The 24,767-nt window shown below is 31.9% G+C and overlaps 1 protein-coding gene across 8 annotated transcripts in view; it reads right to left on the bottom strand.

The window, feature by feature from the left end:
- Nucleotides 1-24,767, bottom strand: part of LOC137620797 (Na(+)/citrate cotransporter-like) — a 158,571-nt gene that overhangs the window by 50,584 nt on the left and 83,220 nt on the right. For 5 of the 8 annotated variants that reach the window (XM_068351243.1, XM_068351239.1, XM_068351238.1 and 2 more), the window contains exon 2: nt 8,165-8,370. The exons of the other annotated variants lie outside the window; for them this stretch is intronic. In XM_068351243.1, coding sequence (XP_068207344.1) covers nt 8,165-8,266 — 102 coding nt within the window. In that variant the 5' untranslated portion in view covers nt 8,267-8,370. The remainder of the gene's footprint in view (nt 1-8,164; nt 8,371-24,767) is intronic. 8 annotated transcript variants of the gene reach the window in all.

The following is a 24,767-nucleotide window of genomic DNA, read 5'->3' as shown; positions in this document are numbered from 1 at the left end:
ATACACATGATATATGCACATGCCACACAATATATAAATATGGATTATTTATATATAAAATGTACAAATAAATTAATATATATATATATATATATATATATATATATATATATATATATATATATATATATATATATATATACAAAATATAAATATAAATTATATACACAGTATATATAAATATAAAGTACGGTCTCATCTGCTTTACTGTCTAAATACTAAGTCATTCCTGGCTCTTTTGACCTCTGTCATTACTTGGCACTCAACATTTTTATTTTCATTACTTCTTCGAAAACTTTCAACAATCAATTTCTGTGTCCTTTTTATAGTATTATCCCAAGTATCATTCTATATCCATGGCTTTGTCCTTGTAACAGTTTGTCCGAAATCATCACTACAAACTGACTGATATATGTTCTTAATATCACATTCTTCATTGTCTGTTCTTAGTCTGTAAGACAACTAATCTATTCCTACATTAAAATGAAAATTTTTCTGTGCTCCTTCTCTAGAAGCATAGTTGTATCAAATCTAGGTCTTCTATCTTTCTGTTGGTTACTTTCAGTTTTAATTTCAGTGTGACAATGAGGAGCTGGTGATCACTACCAATAACTGCACCTCTATAGCTTAGATATTTCAGAGTCCTCCTCTCTCTATTAAAGGCAATGTGATCTGATTTTTGTAATTGCCACATGATTAAATCTATGTATGCTTGTGGATGTTCTTATATTGGAACAGTACCTCCAATGACAAGAATGTTTGCTGAACAAACTTATGACATGTGCTCCATTTTCATTTGCAACTTCGCCCAGACCCTCGACACCCATCCCATTCTCTATCCCTTAATTATATCTTCCAACTTTAGCATTGAAGTCGCCAATCATGATTTTCATAGCTGTCTCTGATTTCATCTATTATCCTCTGCAGTTCTTCATAGTATTCATCTTTCCTTTCTTCAGGCGAATCATTTCAACTAATACTCTTACTGCTAGATAGCAGTGCAATACAATTTACACAATATATACAAATATAAATTATATATACGGAGTATATTTAAGTATAAATTATATATAGGCAGTATATAATATAAATTATATATACGCAGTATATACAAATATAAATTATATATACGCAGTATATATAAATCTAAATTATATATACGCAGTATAAACATATATCCTTTGTTTTTTTGTTTTGGGTTTAAATCCAACCCTCCACTGAAGTCGAGTGAAATACTTCTCGGGCGGGTCCATATTAATCATCTAACGAAACAATTTCATTATAATTATACAATTCTTTGATTGTAGCATCTTCCAAATCATATGATCTTGTGAAAAGTAATGTCTTTAGTTTCTTCTTAAATTCAGTTGCTTCCTTTCAGTCCTTCATTTCAGTTGGCAGTTTATTATAATGTCTAGGCGCACAGTAGCTAAAAGCCCTTTCACCAAATTTACTATTTGCTCTTGGTTCAGATAGCCTATGTTTGTCACTCGTGTGTCTTATGTTAACATTTGTTTTTAGTTTCTAGTTTATTCATGAATTCTTTTAGATATTTTGGTTCATTATCTTAAACGTTAGTTAGAGTAGCTTTTATTCAATTCTAGCTTTTACCGGCAGCCAGTGTATTTAATTAGTGCAGGGGTAACTCTTTCCCTATTGTGTAGTCCTTTTATCATCTAGCGGCTCTGTTTTGTACTCTGAATTTTCTTCAGCTGATAATTTGGTAATCCATAGAACAGTGAGTTGCAGTAATCAATTCTTGAAAAATATGTAGTGATTAATGAGTATGGCCATAGATTTTTCATTTAAGTATTTACTAATAAATGCAATGTTTCTAATATGATAGTTACAATTTCTTACCATATTTATATGTTCATTCATTGTCAGCCTATCATCCATGATTACTCCAAAATTTGATAGATTTCTTTAGGTCAATGATCGATTGACCCATTTCATTCTTTGGAAGCATTCGATTCTTTTAATATCTTTTTCATTTCCAAACATAATACATTCACTTTTATCTTCATTGAGCTTGTGCTTTTTTGTTAACATCCAAGCTTTAATGTCATTCATTATTTCATGTATTTTTCGTTTAGCTTCATTAACTGATTCTATTGGGAAATATAATTGTGTATCATCAGCGTATATTTTAAACTTAACTTTGTGAGTTTCAAGTATATTTGCCAGTTCAATCGTGTAAATTTCATACAGGAGAGGACCTAGTACACTGCCTTGAGGCACCCCTTTGGTTAGTTTTCATGTCTCAGATTCAACATTTGATATTACTACTTTAACTTTGCGGTTTTCAAGATAACTCACAAACCAGTCATATGCTCGTTCTACGATGCCCACAGCTTTAAGGTCTTCCATCAGATATGTATGTTCTACAGTATCAAATGCTGCACTTAGATAAATTATATATACGCAGTATATACAAACATAAATTACATATACGCAGTATATACAAGCATAAATTACATATACGCAGTATATACAAGCATAAATTACATATACGCAGTATATACAAGCATAAATTACATATACGCAGTATATACAAGCATAAATTACATATACGCAGTATATACAAGCATAAATTACATATACGCAGTATATACAAGCATAAATTACATATACGCAGTATATACAAGCATAAATTACATATACGCAGTATATACAAGCATAAATTACATATACGCAGTATATACAAGCATAAATTACATATACGCAGTATATACAAGCATAAATTACATATACGCAGTATATACAAGCATAAATTACATATACGCAGTATATACAAGCATAAATTACATATACGCAGTATATACAAGCATAAATTACATATACGCAGTATATACAAGCATAAATTACATATACGCAGTATATACAAGCATAAATTACATATACGCAGTATATACAAGCATAAATTACATATACGCAGTATATACAAGCATAAATTACATATACGCAGTATATACAAGCATAAATTACATATACGCAGTATATACAAGCATAAACTACATATACGCAGTATATACAAGTATAAATTATATATACGCAGTATATACAAATATAAATTATATATACACAGTATATGAATATAAATTAAATTATATACATACACATACATTATACGTATATATACAGCAATTCATGTACATTATATAACATCAAGACAGATTCTATACATATATAGAACAATTAATGTATATTATATAAAATCAGGACATTATAATGATTTTTTTTTGTATTGGTCATATTTGAAATAATTTAAGCTGGCGATATCGGCATGTTCAACTGTGTGAAAAGGCTGAGGTAATCGAAGATTTTGGACAGAAAAAAAGGGGAAATTATTGTTTTGGGAATAAAAAATAGAAAATGAATAAAAGAAATGGCAACAATGAAATGCATGGGCCTACAGTGTAAGCCTATCACGAGAGGCGTGATAATACAGTATATAAATGAACGCAGAGGTTAATTTCGAATTGTTAAAAACGCTTTTTACGGAATTATTAACCGGACACCAATAATGCACCTAAAAATTAAATTTAACAAATCAAGATATCTGGAAAATTTATGTTACCCGAGTGGCGTTAATTTTAGAAGAAATTTTCCATTAATCTAAAGTTCTCAACAACAGCAATTTTACTGTTCTCATTCTTATAAAGAGAATACGTATTAGTAAATTAATTTTATATCCTCTCTAAGAATGAGAATAGCAGTTACTAGCAAATTGCAGTTCACTTGAAAATAAATAAAATGATTATTACTAGCCTAACTACAACCCTAGTTTGAAAAGCAGGATGCTGTAAGCATAAAGGCTCCAAACAGGGAAAATAGGCCCAGCGGGGAAATGGAACAAAGGACTAAAAGCAAATATACTACGTATATAAAAATATATTAAGATTAATAACTTTGAACATAGATCAGTAACACTTACAACTATAAGTCAACGTCTTCAACAGAACATTCTAACGTCTTCAACAGAACATTCTATGCCTTCTCCATCACGAGGCTCAATATTACACAGTATTCTGAAAGTTTTATTCTAGGCAGGACCCACATAAAGTAGGTCGGCCAGGCAAGAGGATTTTGTATGACTCACCGACCTGGCTTATCACGTGGGCCAAGGCTCTCTCAGTGTGACTTCATATCTCTCATAAAGGATTGGGTTGATGTCATGAATTCAAACCAAATGATTGGAGACTTACAAATGCGCAGTGGATTTGGAATACGCATGAAGCAACAAATAAATGTAATTAATAATAAAGTCATAGACCGCGTGAGTAAATTGTAAGTCAAATCTCTAAAAACCAAGTGTATCAATAGATTTCAGAAAGGTTAACTATATCTTAACTCAAAGGCTGAATCAGGACTGCCTAGAACATTTCTTTGGTTGCATAAGGCAGATGAACGGGCCATAAGATCATCCAAATCCTGTAGATTTCAAGTATAGGATGAGAACACTATTGCTTGGCAAAAATTTTGAAATCATGACAAAAAACGAACTCTAATGGAAAGTTTAACAATCAGGACATGTTGACTAATATGTCAGCAAATGAAATAAAAATTCAAGCCAAAGAAAGTGAGATGGCGTTAGAAGTGTGCCTGACAAGCCTTATGTTTAAAGATTTGGTGTCTGAGTGTATAAAATAATTTTGCTTTTTCAACGCAAGATGACATGCAAATTGATGATGCAAACTTAAAAAAAAAAAAAACGGTCAACAGTTTTAGAAGAAGCTCTGAAGTATATTGATGGTTACATTGTTAAGATGAATTCCATCAAATACCCTCATTTGGCCAATTAAGAAACTTGAAATTTCAAGTAAATCGTGGATTGAATTCAAAAGTAGGGGTTATTTTCATTTTCCTTCTAAAGAGTTCTTCCTACAATTAACCAAGTTGAGAGATGTGTTTAACTCCATTCACGGACAGTCTTCGTGTAGGAAAAAACTGTTTTAACACACTGTAGGAAGAATTTAAGGCTTCAAGAGAACTTGATAAGGGGATTCCTGAAGAAGTGTTGATTTTCTTTTTGCCAAGATATCAGTATTTTTCAGAATACGCTACTATATATATATATATATATATATATATATATATATATATATATATATATATATATATATATATATATATATAATATATATATATATATATATATATATATATATATATATATATATATATATATATATATATGTGTGTATGTATGTGTGTGTGTGTGTGTGTGTGTGTGTGTGTGTGTGTGTGTGTGTGTGTGTGTGTATCAATGTCCATATTAACTATGATTTGTGACTATTGATATTTTATTTTGATGTGCCATTACTATCAATAAAAACAAATTATACCAGATTCTGATCTTTTATTTTTATCCATCATTGTTCTCTTGGTCTTAAACAGAAAACTGGCTCCCATAAATCTTTAATCGATCAGAAAATTTCATGATATATCTCAATGAAGACTGATATACTTTTCGTTTTTCATTATCCTATGATAGGATATGGTTTCGAAACATTGATAGTACATACTTTACATTCTTTACTATCATATGTCTGGATATTATTTGAATATATTAATAGAAAGAAAAATATATATCCTAGTACGTGTTAACTATCAAAATTTATACAAATAGATAATATTGTCCTATCCGAACGCACGAGACTGGGCCGGGCCATGGCTCAGTTGACGGGATAGAAAGAAAGAAAGAAAACATTGCAATGTTTTGATGTTGAACAGGCTGACTAAGTCTTTATAATTTATAAATGAATAATTTCAAGTACCGTTCTTTATATTCTATTCAATAGTTCATTCCTTCGGTTTATTTCCGTAATTTCTTTCCTCGCAGAGCTATTTTTCTTAGTCGGAGGCCTAATCTTATAGCATACTGCTTTTCCAACTACGCATTTACCTTAGCTAGTAATAATGATGATAGTAGAAACAGCAGGAATAGCCAACCTTGTTTTTAGAAAGTAGTAGTAAGACGATACCAAACAGGTAGGCAGATCTCAAGGCTCCTTGGGCAGACCTTAGGCCTAACGAAAGGCTGGGAGGACATGAGAAAGGCGGAGTTTCTCCGTTCCACACCTCTTATCTTTCACTTGCCGCCCAAAATGGCTGACATCGGCCATTATAGAATTGAAAAAAATAGATAAAAAATCCAGTATTTTTCACTCAAGTTGATTGATGTAAACCGAGTTCACCGTCTTTTGCGTTATAGATCTACTAAGTATATATAAATATTGAAGAATTAAATGACTAATTCCATTTATCGCAGAATTTCCATTTTCGCAGACTTTAGATAATAATAGCTGATGTTATCTTATGATCTTCCCCATATCTTAACAGTCTTGACAACAGATATAATTTTATCACGGGTTATTTCAGCAGGCTCTCCGAAATAAGACATTTTAGAAAATAACACATTTCGAACTCCCTTAAACATAATGTAGGTTATTAACAACAGAAAACTGCAATGTATAAGGAAATTTTGGGCCGAGAAAAGATTTGTACAAGAAACTTTGTATTTCGAAATAGTTCTAAAACTTTAAATATTCAAATCTCTATAGTCTTGGGTAGTGCCATAGCCTCTGTGTACAGTCTTCCACTGTCTTACTTGTCTTCCTCTTGTTAAAGTCTTTATAGTATATATATGAAAGATTTATTTAATGTTACTGTTATAATATTTCATTTTAGTTCATAACTTTTTTGTAGTTTATTTCCTTTCCTCACAAGGCTATTTTTCCTGTTGGAGCCCTTGGGCTTATATCATCCTGCTTTCCCAACTATGGTAGTAGCTTAGCAAGTAACACCAAACTGTGTTATATCAATTATAAACACATTCGAAGTAAAATGCCCAGTCAAAGCTTAATACAAACATTTCAAGCCAAAGTTAGCTAATTAGAGTAGGGCCTACGTGTGGAAATTATAAATTGTCTACCTTCACAGCGTGAAACTGTCAAACAGTAAAGAGCAGCAGAAAGATTCGAATAAATAGTTTCGTAGGTTCTTTTAAAACTTGAAGTATAAATTAAATTTAATGTTCTGTAATAAGCTACATTCGCAGTTTCCTAATAAGATAAAACCATATCACATACATGGTGTATGAATTATAACTTGATTAAAGTTTTAGTCTTAATACATAAACCAAGTCTCTCTTCTGTATACAGTAGTTTACAAAAAATAAAAAGTTGACCTGCAAAGAGTTAAAAATCTAAAATACATTAACTTCTAATCTGTTTAAGTACACAAATAAGAAAAAAAATACCTAGAAACAAGGGGATAAAAAAGGCAGAAACTAAAATTGAAGTATAGCATAATATTTACCAAAGTTTTAAAGAAACTGACCAAATATGAAATTTATAAACATAGATGACAACCTGTATTTAAAGTGACCAGTGTTGCCATAAATCACATTGTGTTGTCATAAATCACATTTTGAAGTAAAATTGAAGAACTTAAAATTAATTATTTTAACCCAATAGTAATAATTTAATTTTACACCTATTTCAATCCCCCTTAAAAAGTTACAATAACAATCCTTGAAATATTACATCCACACCTTTCTGAACAGTACACCCACACCAGTTATCCTTTCGGAACTGTACACCCACACCTGTTATCCTTTCGGAACAGTACACCCACACCTGTTATCCTTTCGGAACAGTACACCCACACCTGTTATCCTTTCGGAACAGTACACCCACACCTGTTATCCTTTCGGAACAGTATACCCACACCTGTTATCCTTTCGGAACAGTATACCCACACCTGTTATCCTTTCGGAACAGTACACCCACACCTGTTATCCTTTCGGAACAGTACACCCACACCTGTTATCCTTTCGGAACAGTACACCCACACCTGTTATCCTTTCGGAACAGTACACCCACACCTGTTATCCTTTCGGAACAGTACACCCACACCTGTTATCCTTTCGGAACAGTACACCCGCACCTGTTATCCTTTCGGAACAGTACACCCACACCTGTTATCCTTTCGGAACAGTATACCCACACCTGTTATCCTTTCGGAACAGTACACCCACACCTGTTATCTTGTTCACAAACAAACAAGCAAGCAAGCAAATTAAAAACACTAACAAGGGGTAAAACACAACTTCCTTCCAACTTCGTTGGCGGAGGTAATTACATGCTCATGTACTTACCGCGTGATTCATTGCCAGAGGAATTGGAGACAGAAGAATTGGAGCCAAGACTATCAAAATAGTCCTCCAAAAGGGACGCACCCATGAAAATCTGGAATACATCGCGATATTTTCTTGCTCACTTCTCTTTCAAAATCTTCTAGTGTCCGAACGCAAACTCAAAATTTTAGTCTTTCTATTTTCTATTTACACTTTCTGAATAATTCCTGCAAGAGTTCACATCGTATATCAACAAGTGGTCTTTCTCGCATCATGAATAATAATTGCAGATTTCACAAACTGTTTACAGTATTCAAATTCACTGTCACCCCCCCCCCCCCACCACTCCATACACTTAAAACCCAGTAATTCTAGTCGCAAATCCCCCCCCCCTTCCACACTTAAAACCCCTTAATTGTAATTGAAAATTGTCCGTGAAAATACGGTTCAGCCGTATTTTCAGAAATACGGGCGACCGTAATTTTCACCCAAGCTCGTTAGTATCTTTCAATGATTGGTGACCGTAATATCACTCAACAGCAATATAGGTGTTTTTAGAACGGTAAAAACCTGGCAAAATTTGCTCTATTTTTCCAAGAGTTTTAACTGTGAATTTTAAACTTTACTCTTAACCGCCCCCCCCCACACACACACCAAGAAAAGAGCAACTTTTTTTTTTTCTTTTTGCAATAGTTACCAAAGGGTAAAGTAAAGTTCTTTACTCAAAAAATCTAAAATTTATCTATTGATAAAAATGAACAGACTACTTGGACAGCACAACTGAATAGAACAATGACATTGAAACCCATTTTCATAATTTACAATTAACACCAATTACCAAACTAATTTCTAAAAGTTTTAAATACCCATATAATTCCCTTCCTTGACTTATGTTAAGTTTTAAACTGTTTTATTACATTCAACTATCACTAAATACTGAAAACTAGATGATAAATGGAGAAGCATTGAATTAAAAGCTCAAGATAGAGATGACTAGCGAAATCTAACAAGAGGCCCTTTGCGTAAAAGACGTAGATGATTATTTATGGTGAAAGTAACATCACGCTAAAGCTACCGTATGGAATATAAAGGGATAGATTAAGAAACTAGTTTTACCAGTTATTTCGAAACTACAACTCACCCATTTTCGACAATTACCCGGTTGAAAAACCAACAAGCTATGTTAACCGGCTCTAATAAAATTATTCCTCGCAATACCAATACAATGTGCATACGTGTTGATAATATTAACTATACTTTTAATTGCATTGAGAATGAAACAGTCAAATGAGAGTACATTGTGAATTGGCATGAGTTGCTGAATGTAGACTATAAAGTTAGATTTTCAAGATGGAAATGGATGGGGCATATTCAAAAGGAGGATGAATTAGTCCAGATGTACCTGAATGGAAGCCTCTGGGCAAAAGGGAGTTTTAAACCTTGAAAAACGTGGCTTATGACAAAGAGCAGGGAGGTTGGCTCTGAGGATCGAGTTAAACTCAGATGGTAAAGGGAAGAGACTTAAAAGCATGAATTCATAGAAGCCTTTTGCATTTGGTTAGGAGAATATAACTTCTATTTAAATTTGACAGCTCTGAAAATGTTGCAGTTCAAAATTACCTATCAAAATCGGCAACGAAATTAGATACCAGAACATTAGTCAGATAGTGGCCAGACCTAACAAGTCAACAGCCGAACCTGAATGTCGTTTCGTTCGTTCAGATTGCCCGGGAAAAAAAAAAACTAAAGCTCTTGGCACAGCACTAGCTCTTAAGATTGTCTGTAGCCAGTAAAATCTACATGTTAAAAGTCTAATCAAACTAAGATACAAAATAATGTTAGTCTAAAACACTTTACAAGAACAATTTAATTATCTTCTGTGAAACTTGTCTAGCAATTTCAGCTCAACATCAAGGAAATAATGCAAAGTTCCAGATAATTAGAAATGTTTCAATTCTCAGCACGTAAGAACTAAGGAAAATTTGACAACAAAAGTTTGGAATATTAAATTTTTTCTGAGCAAAACAAAGAACTTCCAATAGAGAAAATTATTTGAAATAATCATAGATTTAAAATACGTATGTAAATTAGTACTACATAGAAGAAAACCTATACAAAATAAGCCACTAAAACTACCTAATATTCTCCAAAACGTCTACCAAACTCATCCGGTAAGATTCATGCATCCCATCATATCCGAAATTTTAAAGGACATCAAAAACATAAGAATCTCATCCAATCCTATAGTAGAACTATTTAATAATTAATAGTCCTGTTGACCCATTACTTACTATTTTTTCAGGTCCTAAGCAGCAGGGGAACCCTACTCTCTACAGGACTTTTTCCTCTTTTTCAGTCACAGTATTCAAGAATTCATATCAGGTGTTATTTATTTACTGTTAAATCGTCACTGTTAAAGAAATAGCGGAACAAGAAATTCTTCAATTTTCTCTTGAAATCCTCAGAGAATCTAAGTCCCATTAAGAATTATGTTCCTATGGAACAGCTTCATAACTGATTTAGATAGAGAGCATTAACCTACAAAATAATGTCCTGAATGTATCATAACTCTAGATAAAAAAAATTATAACTACAAAATTATGTTCTGAATGTATCATAACGCCTTTAGGTAAAGAGCATTAACCTACAATATGTCCTGAATTTATAACTCCATTAAATAAAGAGCATCAACCTACAAAATTATGTCCTGAATGGTACAATGCTTCATAACTCCTTTTGATTAAGAGCATTTACCTACAAAATTATGCCCTGAATGTATCATAACTCCTTTAGATAAAGAACATTTACCTAAAAAATTATGACCTGAATGTATCATAACGCCTTTAGATAAAAAGCATTAACCTACAAAATTATGTCCTGAATGTACCATAACGCCTTTAGATAAAGAACATTAACCTACAGAATTATGTCCTGGATGGAACAGCTTCATAACTACTTTAGGAAAAGAGCATTAACCTACGAAATTATGTCCTGAATGTATCATAACGCTTTTAGATAAAGAACATTAACCTACAAATTATGTCTTGAATGTATCTACTCCTATAGAAAAATAGCATTAACCTACAATATTATGTCCTGAATGTATCATAACGCTTTTAGATAAAGAACATTAACCTACAAAATTATGTCCTGAATGGAACACTACTTCATAACTCCTTTAGATAACGAACATTTACCTACAAACTTATGTTCATGTATCACAACGCCTTTAGATAAAGAGCATTATCCTACAAAATTACGTCATGAATAAATAACTCCATTAGATAAAGAGCATTAACCTAAAAAATTATATCCTGAATGAAATTGCTTCATAACCCTACTTTAGAAAAAGAGCATTAACCTACAAAATTATGTCCTGAATGGAACAGCTTCATAATTACTTTAGAAAAACAACATTAACCTACAATATTATGTCCTGAATGTATCATAACGCCTTTAGATAAAGAGCATTAACCTACAATTAGTCCTGAATGTATCATAACTCCTTTACAAAAGGAGCATTAACTCACAAAATTATGTTCATGTATCATAATGCCTTTAGATAAAGAGCATTAACGTAGATGTCCTGAATGTATCATAACTCCTTTAGATAAAGAGCATTAACCTACAAAATTAGATCCTGAATGTAACATAACTCCTTTAGATAAAGAACATTAACCTACAAAATTATGTCCTGAATGTATCATAACTCCTTTAGATAAAGAGCATTAACCTAAAAAATTATGTCCTGAATGTATCATAACGCCTTTAGATAAAGAGCATTAACCTACAATTAGTCCTGAATGTATCATAACTCCTTTACAAAAGGAGCATTAACCCACAAAATTATGTTCATGTATCATAATGCCTTAGGTAATGAGCATTAACCTACAATATGTCCTGAATGTATCATGACCCCTTTAGATAAAGAGCATTAACCTACAAAATTATGTCCTGAATGGAAAAGCTTCATAACTACTCCAGATAAAGAGCATTAACCTACAATATTATGTCCTGAATGTATCATAACTCCTTTAGATAAAGAGCATTAACCTACAAAATTATGTCCTGAATGTAACATAACTCCTTTAGATTAAAAACATTAACCTACAAAATTATGTCCTGAATGTATCTTAACTCCTTTAGATAAAGAGCATTAACCTACAAAATTATGTCCTGAATGGAACAGCTTCATAATTACTTCAGATAAAGAGCATTAACCTACAATATTATGTCCTGTATGTATCATAACTCCTTTAGATAAAGAGAATTAACCTACAAAATTATGTCCTGAAAGGATAAGCTTCATAACTTCAGATAAGAGCATTAACCTACAATATGTCCTGTATGTATCATAACTCCTTTAGATGAAGAGCATTAACCTACAATATTATGTCCTGAATGTATCATAACTCCTTTAAATAAAGAGCATTAACCTACAAAATTATGTCCTGAATGGAAAAGCTTCAGAACTACTCCAGATAAAGAGCATTAACCTACAATATTATGTCCTGAATGTATCATAACTCCTTTAGATAAAGAGCATTAACCTACAAAATTATGTCCTGAATGTAACATAACTCCTTTAGATAAAAAACATTAACCTACAAAATTATGTCCTGAATGTATCATAACTCCTTTAGATAAAAAGCATTAACCTACAAAATTATGTCCTGAATGGAAAAGCTTCATAACTACTCCAGATAAAGAGCATTAACCTACAATATTATGTCCTGAATGTATCATAACTCCTTTAGATAAAGAGCATTAACCTACAAAATTATGTCCTGAATGTAACATAGCTCCTTTAGATAAAGAGCATTAACCTACAAAATTATGTCCTGAATGTATCATAACTCCTTTAGATAAAGAGCATTAACCTACAAAATTATGTCCTGAATGTAACAACTCCTTTAGATAAAAAACATTAACCTACAAAATTATGTCCTGAATGTAACATAACACCTTTAGACAAAAAACATTAACCTACAAAATTATGTCCTGAATGTATCGTAACTACTTTAAATAAAGAGCATTAACCTACAAAATTATGTCCTGAATGTAACATAGCTCCTTTAGATAAAAAGCATTAACCTACAAAATTATGTCCTGAATGTATCATAACTCCTTTAGATAAAGAGCATTAACCTACAAAATTATGTGCTGAATGTAACAACTCCTTTAGATAAAAAACATTAACCTACAAAATTATGTCCTGAATGTATCATAACTCCTTTAGATAAAGAGCATTAACCTACAAAATTATGTCCTGAATGGAACAGCTTCATAATTACTTCAGATAAAGAGCATTAACCTACAATATTATGTCCTGTATGTATCATAACTCCTTTAGATAAAGATAATTAACCTACAAAATTATGTCCTGAAAGGATAAGCTTCTTAACAACTTCAGATAAGAGCATTAACCTACAATATATCCTGTATGTATCATAACTCCTTTAGATGAAGAGCATTAACCTACAAAATTATGTCCTGGATGGATCAGCTTCATAACTACTTCAGATAACATTAACCTACAATATTATATCCTGAATGTATCATAACTCCTTTAGATAAATGAGTATTAACCTACAAAATTATGTCCTGAATGGAACACTGCTTCATAACTCCTTCACATAAAGAGCATTAACCTACAATATTATATCGTGAATGTATCAAAGTCTTTAGATAAAGATCATTAACCTACAAAATTATATCCTGAATGTATCATAACACCTTTAAATAAAGAGCATTAACCTACAAAATTATGTCCTGAATGTATCAACTCCTTTAGGTAAAGAGCATCAACCTACAAAATTATGTTCTGAATGTATCAACTCCTTTAGATAAAGAGCATCAACCTACAAATTATATCCTGAATGTATCATAACGTATTTAGATAAAGAGCATTAACCAACAAAATTATGTCCTGAATGTATCAACTCCTTCCGATAAAGAGAATCAACCTACAAAATTATGTCCTGAATGTATCAACTCATTTAGATAAGAGCATTAACCTACAAAATTATGTCCAGAATGTATCATAACGCCTTTAGATAAAGAGCATTAACCTACAATAGGTCCTGAATGTATCATATCTCCTTTAGATAAGAGCATTAACCTACAAAATTATGTCCAGGATGTATCATGACGCCTTTAGATAAAGAGCATTAACCTACAATAGGTCCTGAATGTATCATATCTCCTTTAGATACAGAGCATTAACCTACAAAATTATGTCCTGAATGTATCAACTCCTTTAGATACAGAGCATTAACCTACAAAATTATGCCCTGAATGTATGATTACTATTTATATAAAGAATATTAGCCTACAAAATTGTCCTGAATGAAACACTACTTCATAACTTCTTTAGATAACTAACATTTACCTACAAAATTATGTTCATGTATCACAACGCCTTTAGATAAAGAGCATTAACCTACAAAATTGAGTCATGAATAAATAACTCCTTTAGATAAAGAGCATTAACCTACAAAATTATGTTCATGTATCATAATGCCTCTAGATAAAGAGCATTAGCCTACAAAATTATGTCCTGAATGGAACTGCTTCATGACCCTACTTCAGAAAAAGATCATTAACCTACAATATTATATCCTGAATGTATCAAAGTCTTTAGATAAAGAGCATTAACCTACAAAATTAGGTCCTGAATGTATCATAACTCCTTTACATAAAGAGCATTAGCCTACAAAATTATGTCCTCAATGTATTATAACTCCTTTACATAAAGAGCATTAGCCCACAAAATTATGTCCTGAATGGAATTGCTTCGTAACTACTTTTAAAAAACAGCATTAACCTACAAAATTAGGTCTGAATGTATCATAACGCATTTAGATAAAAAACATTAACCTACAAAACTATGTCCTGGGTGAAACAGCTTCATAACTACTTTAGAAAAACAGCACTAACCTACAAATTTATGTCCTGAATGTATCATAACGCTTTTAGATAAAGAACATTAACCTACAAAATTATGTCCTAGATGGAACAGCTTCATAACTACAAAAACTGCATTAACCTACAAAATTATGTCCTGAATGTATCAAACACCTTTAGATAAAAAACATTAACCTACAAAACTATGTCCTGGATGAAACAGCTTCATAACTACAAAAACTGCATTAACCTACAAAATTATGCTCTGAATGTATCAAACACCTTTAGATGAAGAACATTAACCTACAAAATTATGTCCTGGGTGAAACAGCTTCATAACTACTTTAGAAAAACAGCACTAACCTACAAAATTATGTCCTGAATGTATCATACCTCTTTTAGATAAAGAACATTAACCTACAAAATTATGTCCTGGATGAAACAGCTTCATAACTACAAAAACAGCATTAACCTACAAAATTATGTCTTTAATGTATCATAACGCTTTTAAATAAGAACATTAACCTACAAAATTATGTCCTCGGTGAAACAGCTTCATAACTACTTTAGAAAAACAGCATTAACCTACAAAATTATGTCCTGAATACATAACTCTTTTAGATAAAGAACATTAACCTACAAAATTATGTCCTGGATGGAACAGCTTCATAACTACTTTAGAAAAACAGTATTAACCTACAAAATTATATCCTGAATGTATCATAACACCTTAAGATAAAGAACATTAACCTACAAAATTATGTCCTGGATGGAACAGCTAACTACTTTAGAAAAACAGCATTAACCTACAAAATTATGTCCTGAATGTATCATAACTCCTTTACATAAGGAGCATTAACCCACAAAATTATATTCATGTATCATAATGCCATAGATAAAGAGCATCAACCTACAATATGTCCTGAATGTATCATAACTCCTTAAGATGTAGAGCATTAACCTACAAAATTAGGTCCTGAATGGATCAGCTTCATAATTACTTCAGATAAAGAGCATTAACCTACAATATTATGTCCTGTATGTATCATAACTCCTTTAGATACAGAGCATTAACCTACAAAATTATGTCCTGAATGTATCATAACGCCTTTAGATAAAGAGCATTAACCCACAAAATTATGTTCATGTAGCATAATGCCTTTAGATAAAGAGCATTAACCTACAATATGTCCTGAATGTATTATAACTCCTTTATATAAGGAGCATTAACTCACAAAATTATGTTCATGTATCATAACTCCTGTAGATAAAGAGCATTACCCTATAAAATAATGTCCTGAATGTAACAATTCCTTTAGATAAAGAGCATTAACCTACAAAATTATGTCCTGAATGTATCATGACTTCTTTAGATAAAGAGCATTAACCTACAAAATTAGGTCTTTAATGGAACAGCTTCATAACTACTTCAGATAAAGAGCATTAACCTACAAAATTATGTCCTGTTTGTATCATAACTCCTTTAGATAAAGAGCATTAACCTACAAAATTAGGTCCTGAATGGAACAGCTTCATAACTACTTCAGATAAAGAACATTAACCTACAAAATTATGTCCTGAATGTATCATAACTCCTTTAGATAAAGAGCATTAACCTACAAAATTAGGTCCTGGATGGAACAGCTTCATAACTACTTCAGATAAAGAACATCAACCTACAAAATTATGTCCTGTTTGTATCATAACTCCTTTAGATAAAGAGCATTAACCTACAAAATTAGGTCCTGAATGGAACAGCTTCATAACTACTTCAGATAAATAACATCAACCTACAAAATTATGACCTGAATGTATCATAACTTCTTTAGATAAAGAGCATTAACCTACAAAATTAGGTCCTGAATGGAACAGCTTCATAACTACTTCAGATAAAGAACATTAACCTACAAAATTATGTCCTGAATGTAACATAACTCCTTTAGATAAAGATCATTAACATGCAAAATTATGTCCTGAATGGAACAGCTTCATAATTACTTAAGATAAGAGCATTAACCTACAATATTATGTCTTGTATGTATCATAACTCCTTTAGATAAAGAGCATTAACCTACAAAATAAGGTCCTAAATGGATCAGCTTCATAATTACTTCAGATAAGGAGCATTAACCTACAATATTATATCATGTATGTATCATAACTCCTTTAGATAAAGAGCATTAACCTACAAAATTATGTCCTGAATGGATCAGCTTCATAACTACTTCAGATAAGGAGCATTAACCTACAATATTATATCATGTATGTATCATAACTCCTTTAGATAAATAGCATTAACCTACAATATTATATCCTGAATGTAACATAACACCTTTAAATAAAGAGCATTAACCTACAAAATCATGTCCTGAAAGTATCAACTCCTTTAGATAAAGAGCATCAACCTACAAAATTATGTCCTGAATGTATCAACTCCTTTAGATAAAGAGCATCAACCTACAAAATTATGTCCTGAATGGAACACTGCTTCATAACTCCTTCACATAAAGAGCATTAACCTACAATATTATATCCTGAATGTATCAAAGTCTTTAGATAAAGAGCATTAACCTACAAAATTATATCCTGAATGTAACATAACACCTTTAAATAAAGAGCATTAACCTACAAAATCATGTCCTGAATGTATCAACTCCTTTAAATAAAGAGCATCAACCTACAAAATCATGTCCTGAATGTATCAATTCCTTTAGATAAAGAGCATCAACCTACAAAATTATGTCTCTGAATGTATCAACTCCTTCAGATACAGAGCATTAACCTACAAAATTATGTCCTGAATGTAACAACTCCTTTAGATACAGAGCATTAACCTACATTATTATGTCCTGAATGTATCAACTCATTTAGATAAAGAGCATTAACCTACAAAATTATGTCCAGAATGTATCCTAACGCCTTTAGATAAAGAGCGTCAACCTAAAATATGTCCTGAATGTATCATAACCCCTTTAGATACAGAGCATTAACCTACAAAATTATGTCCATAATGTATCACCTCTTTTAGATACAGAGCATTAACCTACAAAATTATGTCCTGAATTTATCAACTCCTTTAGATACAGAACATTAACCTACAAAATTATGTCCTGAATGTATCAACTCCTTTAAAGAGCATCAACCTACAAAATTATGTCCTGAATGTACCAACGCCTTTAGATACAGAGCATTAACCTACAAAATTATGTCCTGAATGTATCAACTTCTATAGATACAGAGCATTAACCTACAAAATTATGTCCTGAATTTATCAACTCCTTTAGATACAGAACTTTAACCTACAAAATTATGTCCTGAATGTATCAACTCCTTTAAAGAGCATCACCCTACAAAATTATGTCCTGAATGTATCAACTCCTTTAGATAAAGAGTATCAACCTACAAAATTATGTCCTGAATGTATCAACTCCTTTGAATACAGAGCATTAACCCACAAAATTATGTCCTGAATGTAACAACTCTTTTAGATACAGAGCATTAACCTACAAAATTATGTCCTGAATGTATAAACTCCTATAGATACAGAGCATTAACCTACAAAATTATGTACTGAATTTATCAACTCCTTTAGATACAGAACATTAACCTACAAAATTATGTCCTGAATGTATCAACTCCTTTAGATAAAGAGCATTAACCTCCAAAATTATGTCCTGAATGTATCAAAGCCTTTAGATACAGAGCATTAACCTACAAAATTATGTCCTGAATGTATCAAAGCCTTTTGATACAGAGCATTAACCTACAAAATTATGTCTTGAATGTATCAAAGCCTTTAGATACAGAGCATAAACCTACAAAATTATGTCCTGAATGTATAAACTCCTTTAAAGAGCATCAACCTACAAAATTATGTCCTTAATGTATCAACTCCTTTAGATAAAGAGCATCAACCTAAAAAATTATGTCCTGAATGTATCAACTCCTTTAGATAAAGAGCATCAACCTACAAAATTATGTCCTGAATGTATCAACTCCTTTAGATAAAGAGCATCAACCTACAAAATTATGTCCTAAATGTATCAACTCCTTTAAAGAGCATCAACCTACAAAATTATGTCCTGAATGTATCAACTCCTTTAGATACAGAACATTAACCTACAAAATTATGTCCTGAATGTATCAACTCCTTTAAAGAGCATCAACCTACAAAATTATGTCCTGAATGTATCAACTCCTTTAGATAAAGAGCATCAACCTACAAAATTATGTCCTGAATGTAACAACTCCTTTAGATACAGAGCATTAACCTTCATTATTATGTCCTGAATGTATCAACTCCTATAGATACAGAGCATTAACCTACAAAATTATGTCCTGAATTTATCAACTCTTTTAGATACAGAACATTAACCTACAAAATTATGTCCTGAATGTATCAACTCCTTTAAAGAGCATCAACATACAAAATTATGTCCTGAATGTATCAACTCCTTTAGATAAAGAGCATCAACCTACAAAATTATGTCCTGAATGTATCAACTCCTTTAGATAAAGAGCATCAACCTACAAAATTATGTCCTGAATGTATCAACTCTTTTGAATACAGAGCATTAACCCACAAAATTATGTCTTGAATGTAACAACTCCTTTAGATACAGAGCATTAACCTTCATTATTATGTCCTGAATGTATCAACTCCTTTAGATAAAGAGCATTAACCTACAAAATTATGTCCTGAATGTATCAACTCCTTTAGATACAGAGCATTAACCTACAAAATTATGTCCTGTTGTATCAACTCCTTTAGATAAAGAGCATCAACCTAAAAAATTATGTCCTGAATGAATCAAAGCCTTTAGATACAGAGCATTAACCTACAAAATTATGTCCTGAATGTATCAACTCCTTTAAAGAGCATCAACCTACAAAATTATGTCCTGAATGTATCAACTCCTTTAGATAAAGAGCATTAACTTACAAAATTATGTCCTGAATGTATCAAAGCCTTTAGATACATAGCATTAACCTACAAAATTATGTCCTGAATGTATCAAAGCCTTTAGATACAGAGCATCAACCTACAAAATTATGTCCTGAATGTATCAAAGCCTTTAGATAAAGAGCATCAACCTAAAAAATTATGTCCTGAATGTATCAACTTTCAGATACAGCGCATTAACCTACAAAATTATGTCCTGAATGTATCAACTCCTTTAGATAAAGAGCATCAACCTACAAAATTATGTCCTGAATGTATCAACTCTTAGATAAAGAGCATCAACCTACAAAATTATGTCCTGAATGTATCAACTCTTAGATAAAGAGCATCAACCTACAAAATTATGTCCTGAATGTATCAACTCCTTTGAATACAGAGCATTAACCCACAAAATTATGTCCTGAATGTAACAACTCCTTTAGATACAGAGCATTAACCTTCATTATTATGTCCTGAATGTATCAACTCCTTTAGATAAAGAGCATCAACCTACAAAATTATGTCCTGAATATATCAACTCCTTTAGATAAGGAGCATTAACCTACAAAATTATGTCCGGAATGTATCAACTCCTATAGATACAGAGCATTAACCTACAAAATTATGTCCTGAATGTATCAAAGCCTTTAGATACAGAGCATTAACCTACAAAATTATGTCCTGAATGTATCAAAGCCTTTAGATACAGAGCATTAACCTACAAAATTATGTCCTGAATGTATCAACTCCTTTAAAGATCATCAACCTAAAAAATTATGTCCTGAATGTATCAACTCTTTTAGATACAGAGCATTAACCTACAAAATTATGTCCTGAATGTCTCAACTCCTTTAGATACAGAGCATTAACCTACAAAATTATGTCCTGAATGTATCAACTCCTTTAGATACAGAGCATTAACCTACAAAATTATGTCCTGAATGTATCAACTCCTTTAGATACAGAGCATTAACCTACAAAATTATGTCCTGAATGTATCAAAGCCTTTAGATACAGAGCATTAACCTACAAAATTATGTCCTGAATGTATCAAAGCCTTTAGATAAAGTGCATTAACCTACAAAATTATGTCCTGTATGTAGAAATTATCTTTCAAGATCTTTCTGGAAATTCAAAAACCTTGATAAACTAACAAGCAAATACACAAGGAGCCTTTTTTCATATTGAAGAAAATGATAAAAGGCAAACACAAGCTAACAAGTATCATATCTTTCTTACCATTGACATTAAAGGGGCAGCCTCTCTGAAGAGACTTCTAGTACAAATCTGGTACCTTCAATCGAACACAACAGTGATTCGTTTGCTAAGAAACAAATGGTTGTCACTGTCCGCAGCAATAAGAAACTCCTTTGGGAGAGGTTTAACAGTTTTCAAATTGACGTGAAGCTCCATAATTGTTCTAATTTTCCCAATACTGAACAAAAAGTTTAGCTTCGTCAAGTTTAAGTTATCTTGAATGGCTTTAATGCCTATGGAGGTTTAGCTCTAAATAGCTTTTCCCCTTTTCTCTAATATTTGTGAGTTTATAGTTAGTTTTTAGTGTTTCATTTAGACTTTCCTGGTTGAGAATTTGTAAAAGCTGTGTTTTGCAGACCATCTAATTCATATAACCCATATGAAACAAAATCTTCAAGTTTGACATTAGCATAATGGCTTCTAGTAATATTCCTTTAGTAATGACCTGTGTTCATATAATTAAATTTATAGTTCCAGTGCTTTAAGAAACTCCAAAGAAAGTCCCTGGAAAAGATTAAGGGCCAGTTTGATGCACACAGTAGCTCACCGAGAGCCATAGAGATAAAGATTTAAATGCAAAGACTTTCAAAGTCTACCGGCAATTTTCGAAGATGAGGTTTCCTTGTATACAGGCAAAGAATAGAGAAAAAGAACCAAGGTAGAATGATAGGCAAGACGAAGGGTAAGAGTTCCTTCTTGAAAAGAATAGCAATTTTAATTAGTTTGCGTCATCCCATCCGCAATCTAGTTCGGTCCGAACTCTACAAAGCGAACGGGAAGAGAAAGTTAATTACTCCCCAAAACAATTGTTAGAAAATTCATACTTTAATTAGGGACAATTTACTAAATTATATCTAATTAAAAAAAATACCTACATAAGCTATATCAGTTAATTGCCAAAATATTTTATGGGATGGTAAAGTGATTAAGGGCTAGACATTTTTTCTATTAACCCTAAATGTTAAATAGTTTATGTAAAACTAATGAAGGCTGTCGGCAATACCTTTCCCTGTAAGGCATGGGCAACGAACTATTGCAGGTTCAAGACCGATTGCGGGAAATGTTCAGGAAATCACACAACCAAGGAATGAAACTCCCAACAGTTAAAATGTATAAACTGCACAAAGTTGAACATACCAGATTATCATATAGCGAAATAAAGAAGAAGTTTACAATTTGGAATTTAATGGTAGCAAACATCCGAAAGACTGAAGTATTAAAGGCTTCCATGAAGGAACTGAAGACTTATCTCTATTCTAAGTGCTTCGATAATATGGATTTGATAATAAAAGTAGCATGTTATGTGAAATGCTGAATGCCTTTGGAAGTATACGATAAAATGACACGGTCCTGCAGAGTATAGAAATTCCCCTGCTATATAGGACCAGAAAAACTGCCATTGAAGTACATAAATATTCAATATGTCTAATAAAAAAAAATTCAACTAAAACTATTTCGTTCGAGAAGAAACTAGACTTGTTCTGAAAGCGCTTCGACGACGTGGTTTTAAACAATATCTAAATGCGTAAGATATACTGATTACGTAGGTCCCGAAGGAGACGGGATAAGACAAAAAAGGGCAGGCCTTAAAGTGTACAAAAATTAACAAGACCATCTTAGTGTGTTTACACACATCTACGAATTCCAAAGAGCACTAAATTCTTTAGTAGATTACTTTATAATTCAACAGACCCCTTTCTACTTGCCAATTTATACGAAGAATTAATGAAAGGATACTTATAGAGTTTATTCAACATTATCCATACTTCTAAGCTTTTAGCATACATAATTTTTTCAGTTTAGATAGATATTTTTTTTTTTACAAACTAACTTTTTTTTTTTTAATTAAAATATGTTCATGAACATCTGAAATCATTAAAACTGTATCTGAGCCACTAGTGTCAAAAAGAAACTAACCGACCTAAACACTGCAAAGGTACAAAAGAATTTAGATTTCTACTACCAACGGACTAGATTTGTCTTTCAACGAATCCTATATAAAAGAATATAAATTCAATAGAATTTTATTTTGTTCTGGTCTCATCTTTCAATTTCAAAATAAAACTATCTCTGATTATCACAAAGGTGTGAAATATACCAAACAAGTTTAAATTCACCTTTTATAGTCAAAGTATTATACTGGTACATTAAAGAATGGAAAATATTATTTTCTATAGCCAAGCTACAGCCCTAGTTGGAAAAGCAGAAGAGCAAGTAAACTATATAAAAATGTAAATAAACTATCAAAATAAAAAATGAAAAATACTAAGATTCGTAACAACGCTAATATACCTCAATCATAAAAAACTATTGACACTTTAAACGGCTCAACATTAAGGAAAATAATGACCACCTTTTCACAGCTTAAATAAAAATTTACATAAGCACTGTAGTTTTAAACCCAATTATGTTTAAAAAAAAAAAAAAAAACATTCTAGGAGTTAAAAAAGACTGACCAGGTTGTCAGCGTTATGAAAAATCTTAACTGAAAGATGATACCAGAGATTAATACCCAGAATAAGAAATAAGAAATTTAATAGACCACAAGTTTCTGTCCAACAATTCAAGTTAAAAGAGACAGCAGCTGAAAAGACAAGAGAACAAAACTAGAAAGGAAGTGGAAGGAAAGAAAACTTCAAGAGATTTTGTTACCGAAAACCTTGAATTTCAAGAATAACTTTTTGTTCAATTTAAGAACAAACCGAATGTGTCCCTCATAAGTAGATTTGCTATGACACTAATATTCTAAAGGAGTCTTAGAGAATCAATATCAAAGAGAACTGGATGAAGAGAAGTCATCTGTCTTCGACCTACTTAAAATCATATTTAAAGTTAAGAATGAATTCCATACCTCATAATTTGCACCACGCACGAATTTTAGCTATATATCTATTAAGGGATTCAGCAACCTCAGTCCAGAGATGGGACTGATGCAAAGAGTAGCATCTTCTGTACATGCAACAAGTCTGATTTTCCGAGTCAAATCACCAGTGTAAATATAAAATTTTTGAAAATGAAAAAATTAATGGGACAATAACATTACATTGAGGAACAGATGTTACAATCTAATGCTCACTGATCTATTGCTTGAATCAATAATGATGCTAAGAAACTACGTACCAACTCACAACAGTTTGGGTTTGAAAACAAAAGCCTCACGATTAACTGTCAAAGGCAGCACTGAAATAAAGGCCAGTCATACGAACTTCCCGACCACAATCAAGGGATTTCTGTACAGCACTGGAAATTTTAAGGAGGCATCGCATGCTCCAATGTTTTCAAAAAAGCCAAAATACAAACTGGCGAACAGATAGTTATCTTCAGCAAACCTAGCTTTTGTCTAAAGACTTTCAAATAAGACAACATGCGAGTACCGGAAAATGGGCGGTAATCAGCTGTAATAGTGCTAACAAACATTTAGTAGCTGTCCAAGTGAAAATTTAACCTCTCGCCAATTGCGAAAAATAAAAACACCGCCGTAGAAGATAGGAAATCAGCTCTTTTGGATCTACAACTCCG

Source organism: Palaemon carinicauda, chromosome 27 (assembly GCF_036898095.1).
Source record: "Palaemon carinicauda isolate YSFRI2023 chromosome 27, ASM3689809v2, whole genome shotgun sequence".
Lineage (NCBI taxonomy): Eukaryota > Metazoa > Arthropoda > Malacostraca > Decapoda > Palaemonidae > Palaemon > Palaemon carinicauda.
The sequence above is the reverse complement of the archived record's forward strand: the minus strand, read 5'-3'. Positions and strand labels throughout refer to the sequence as shown.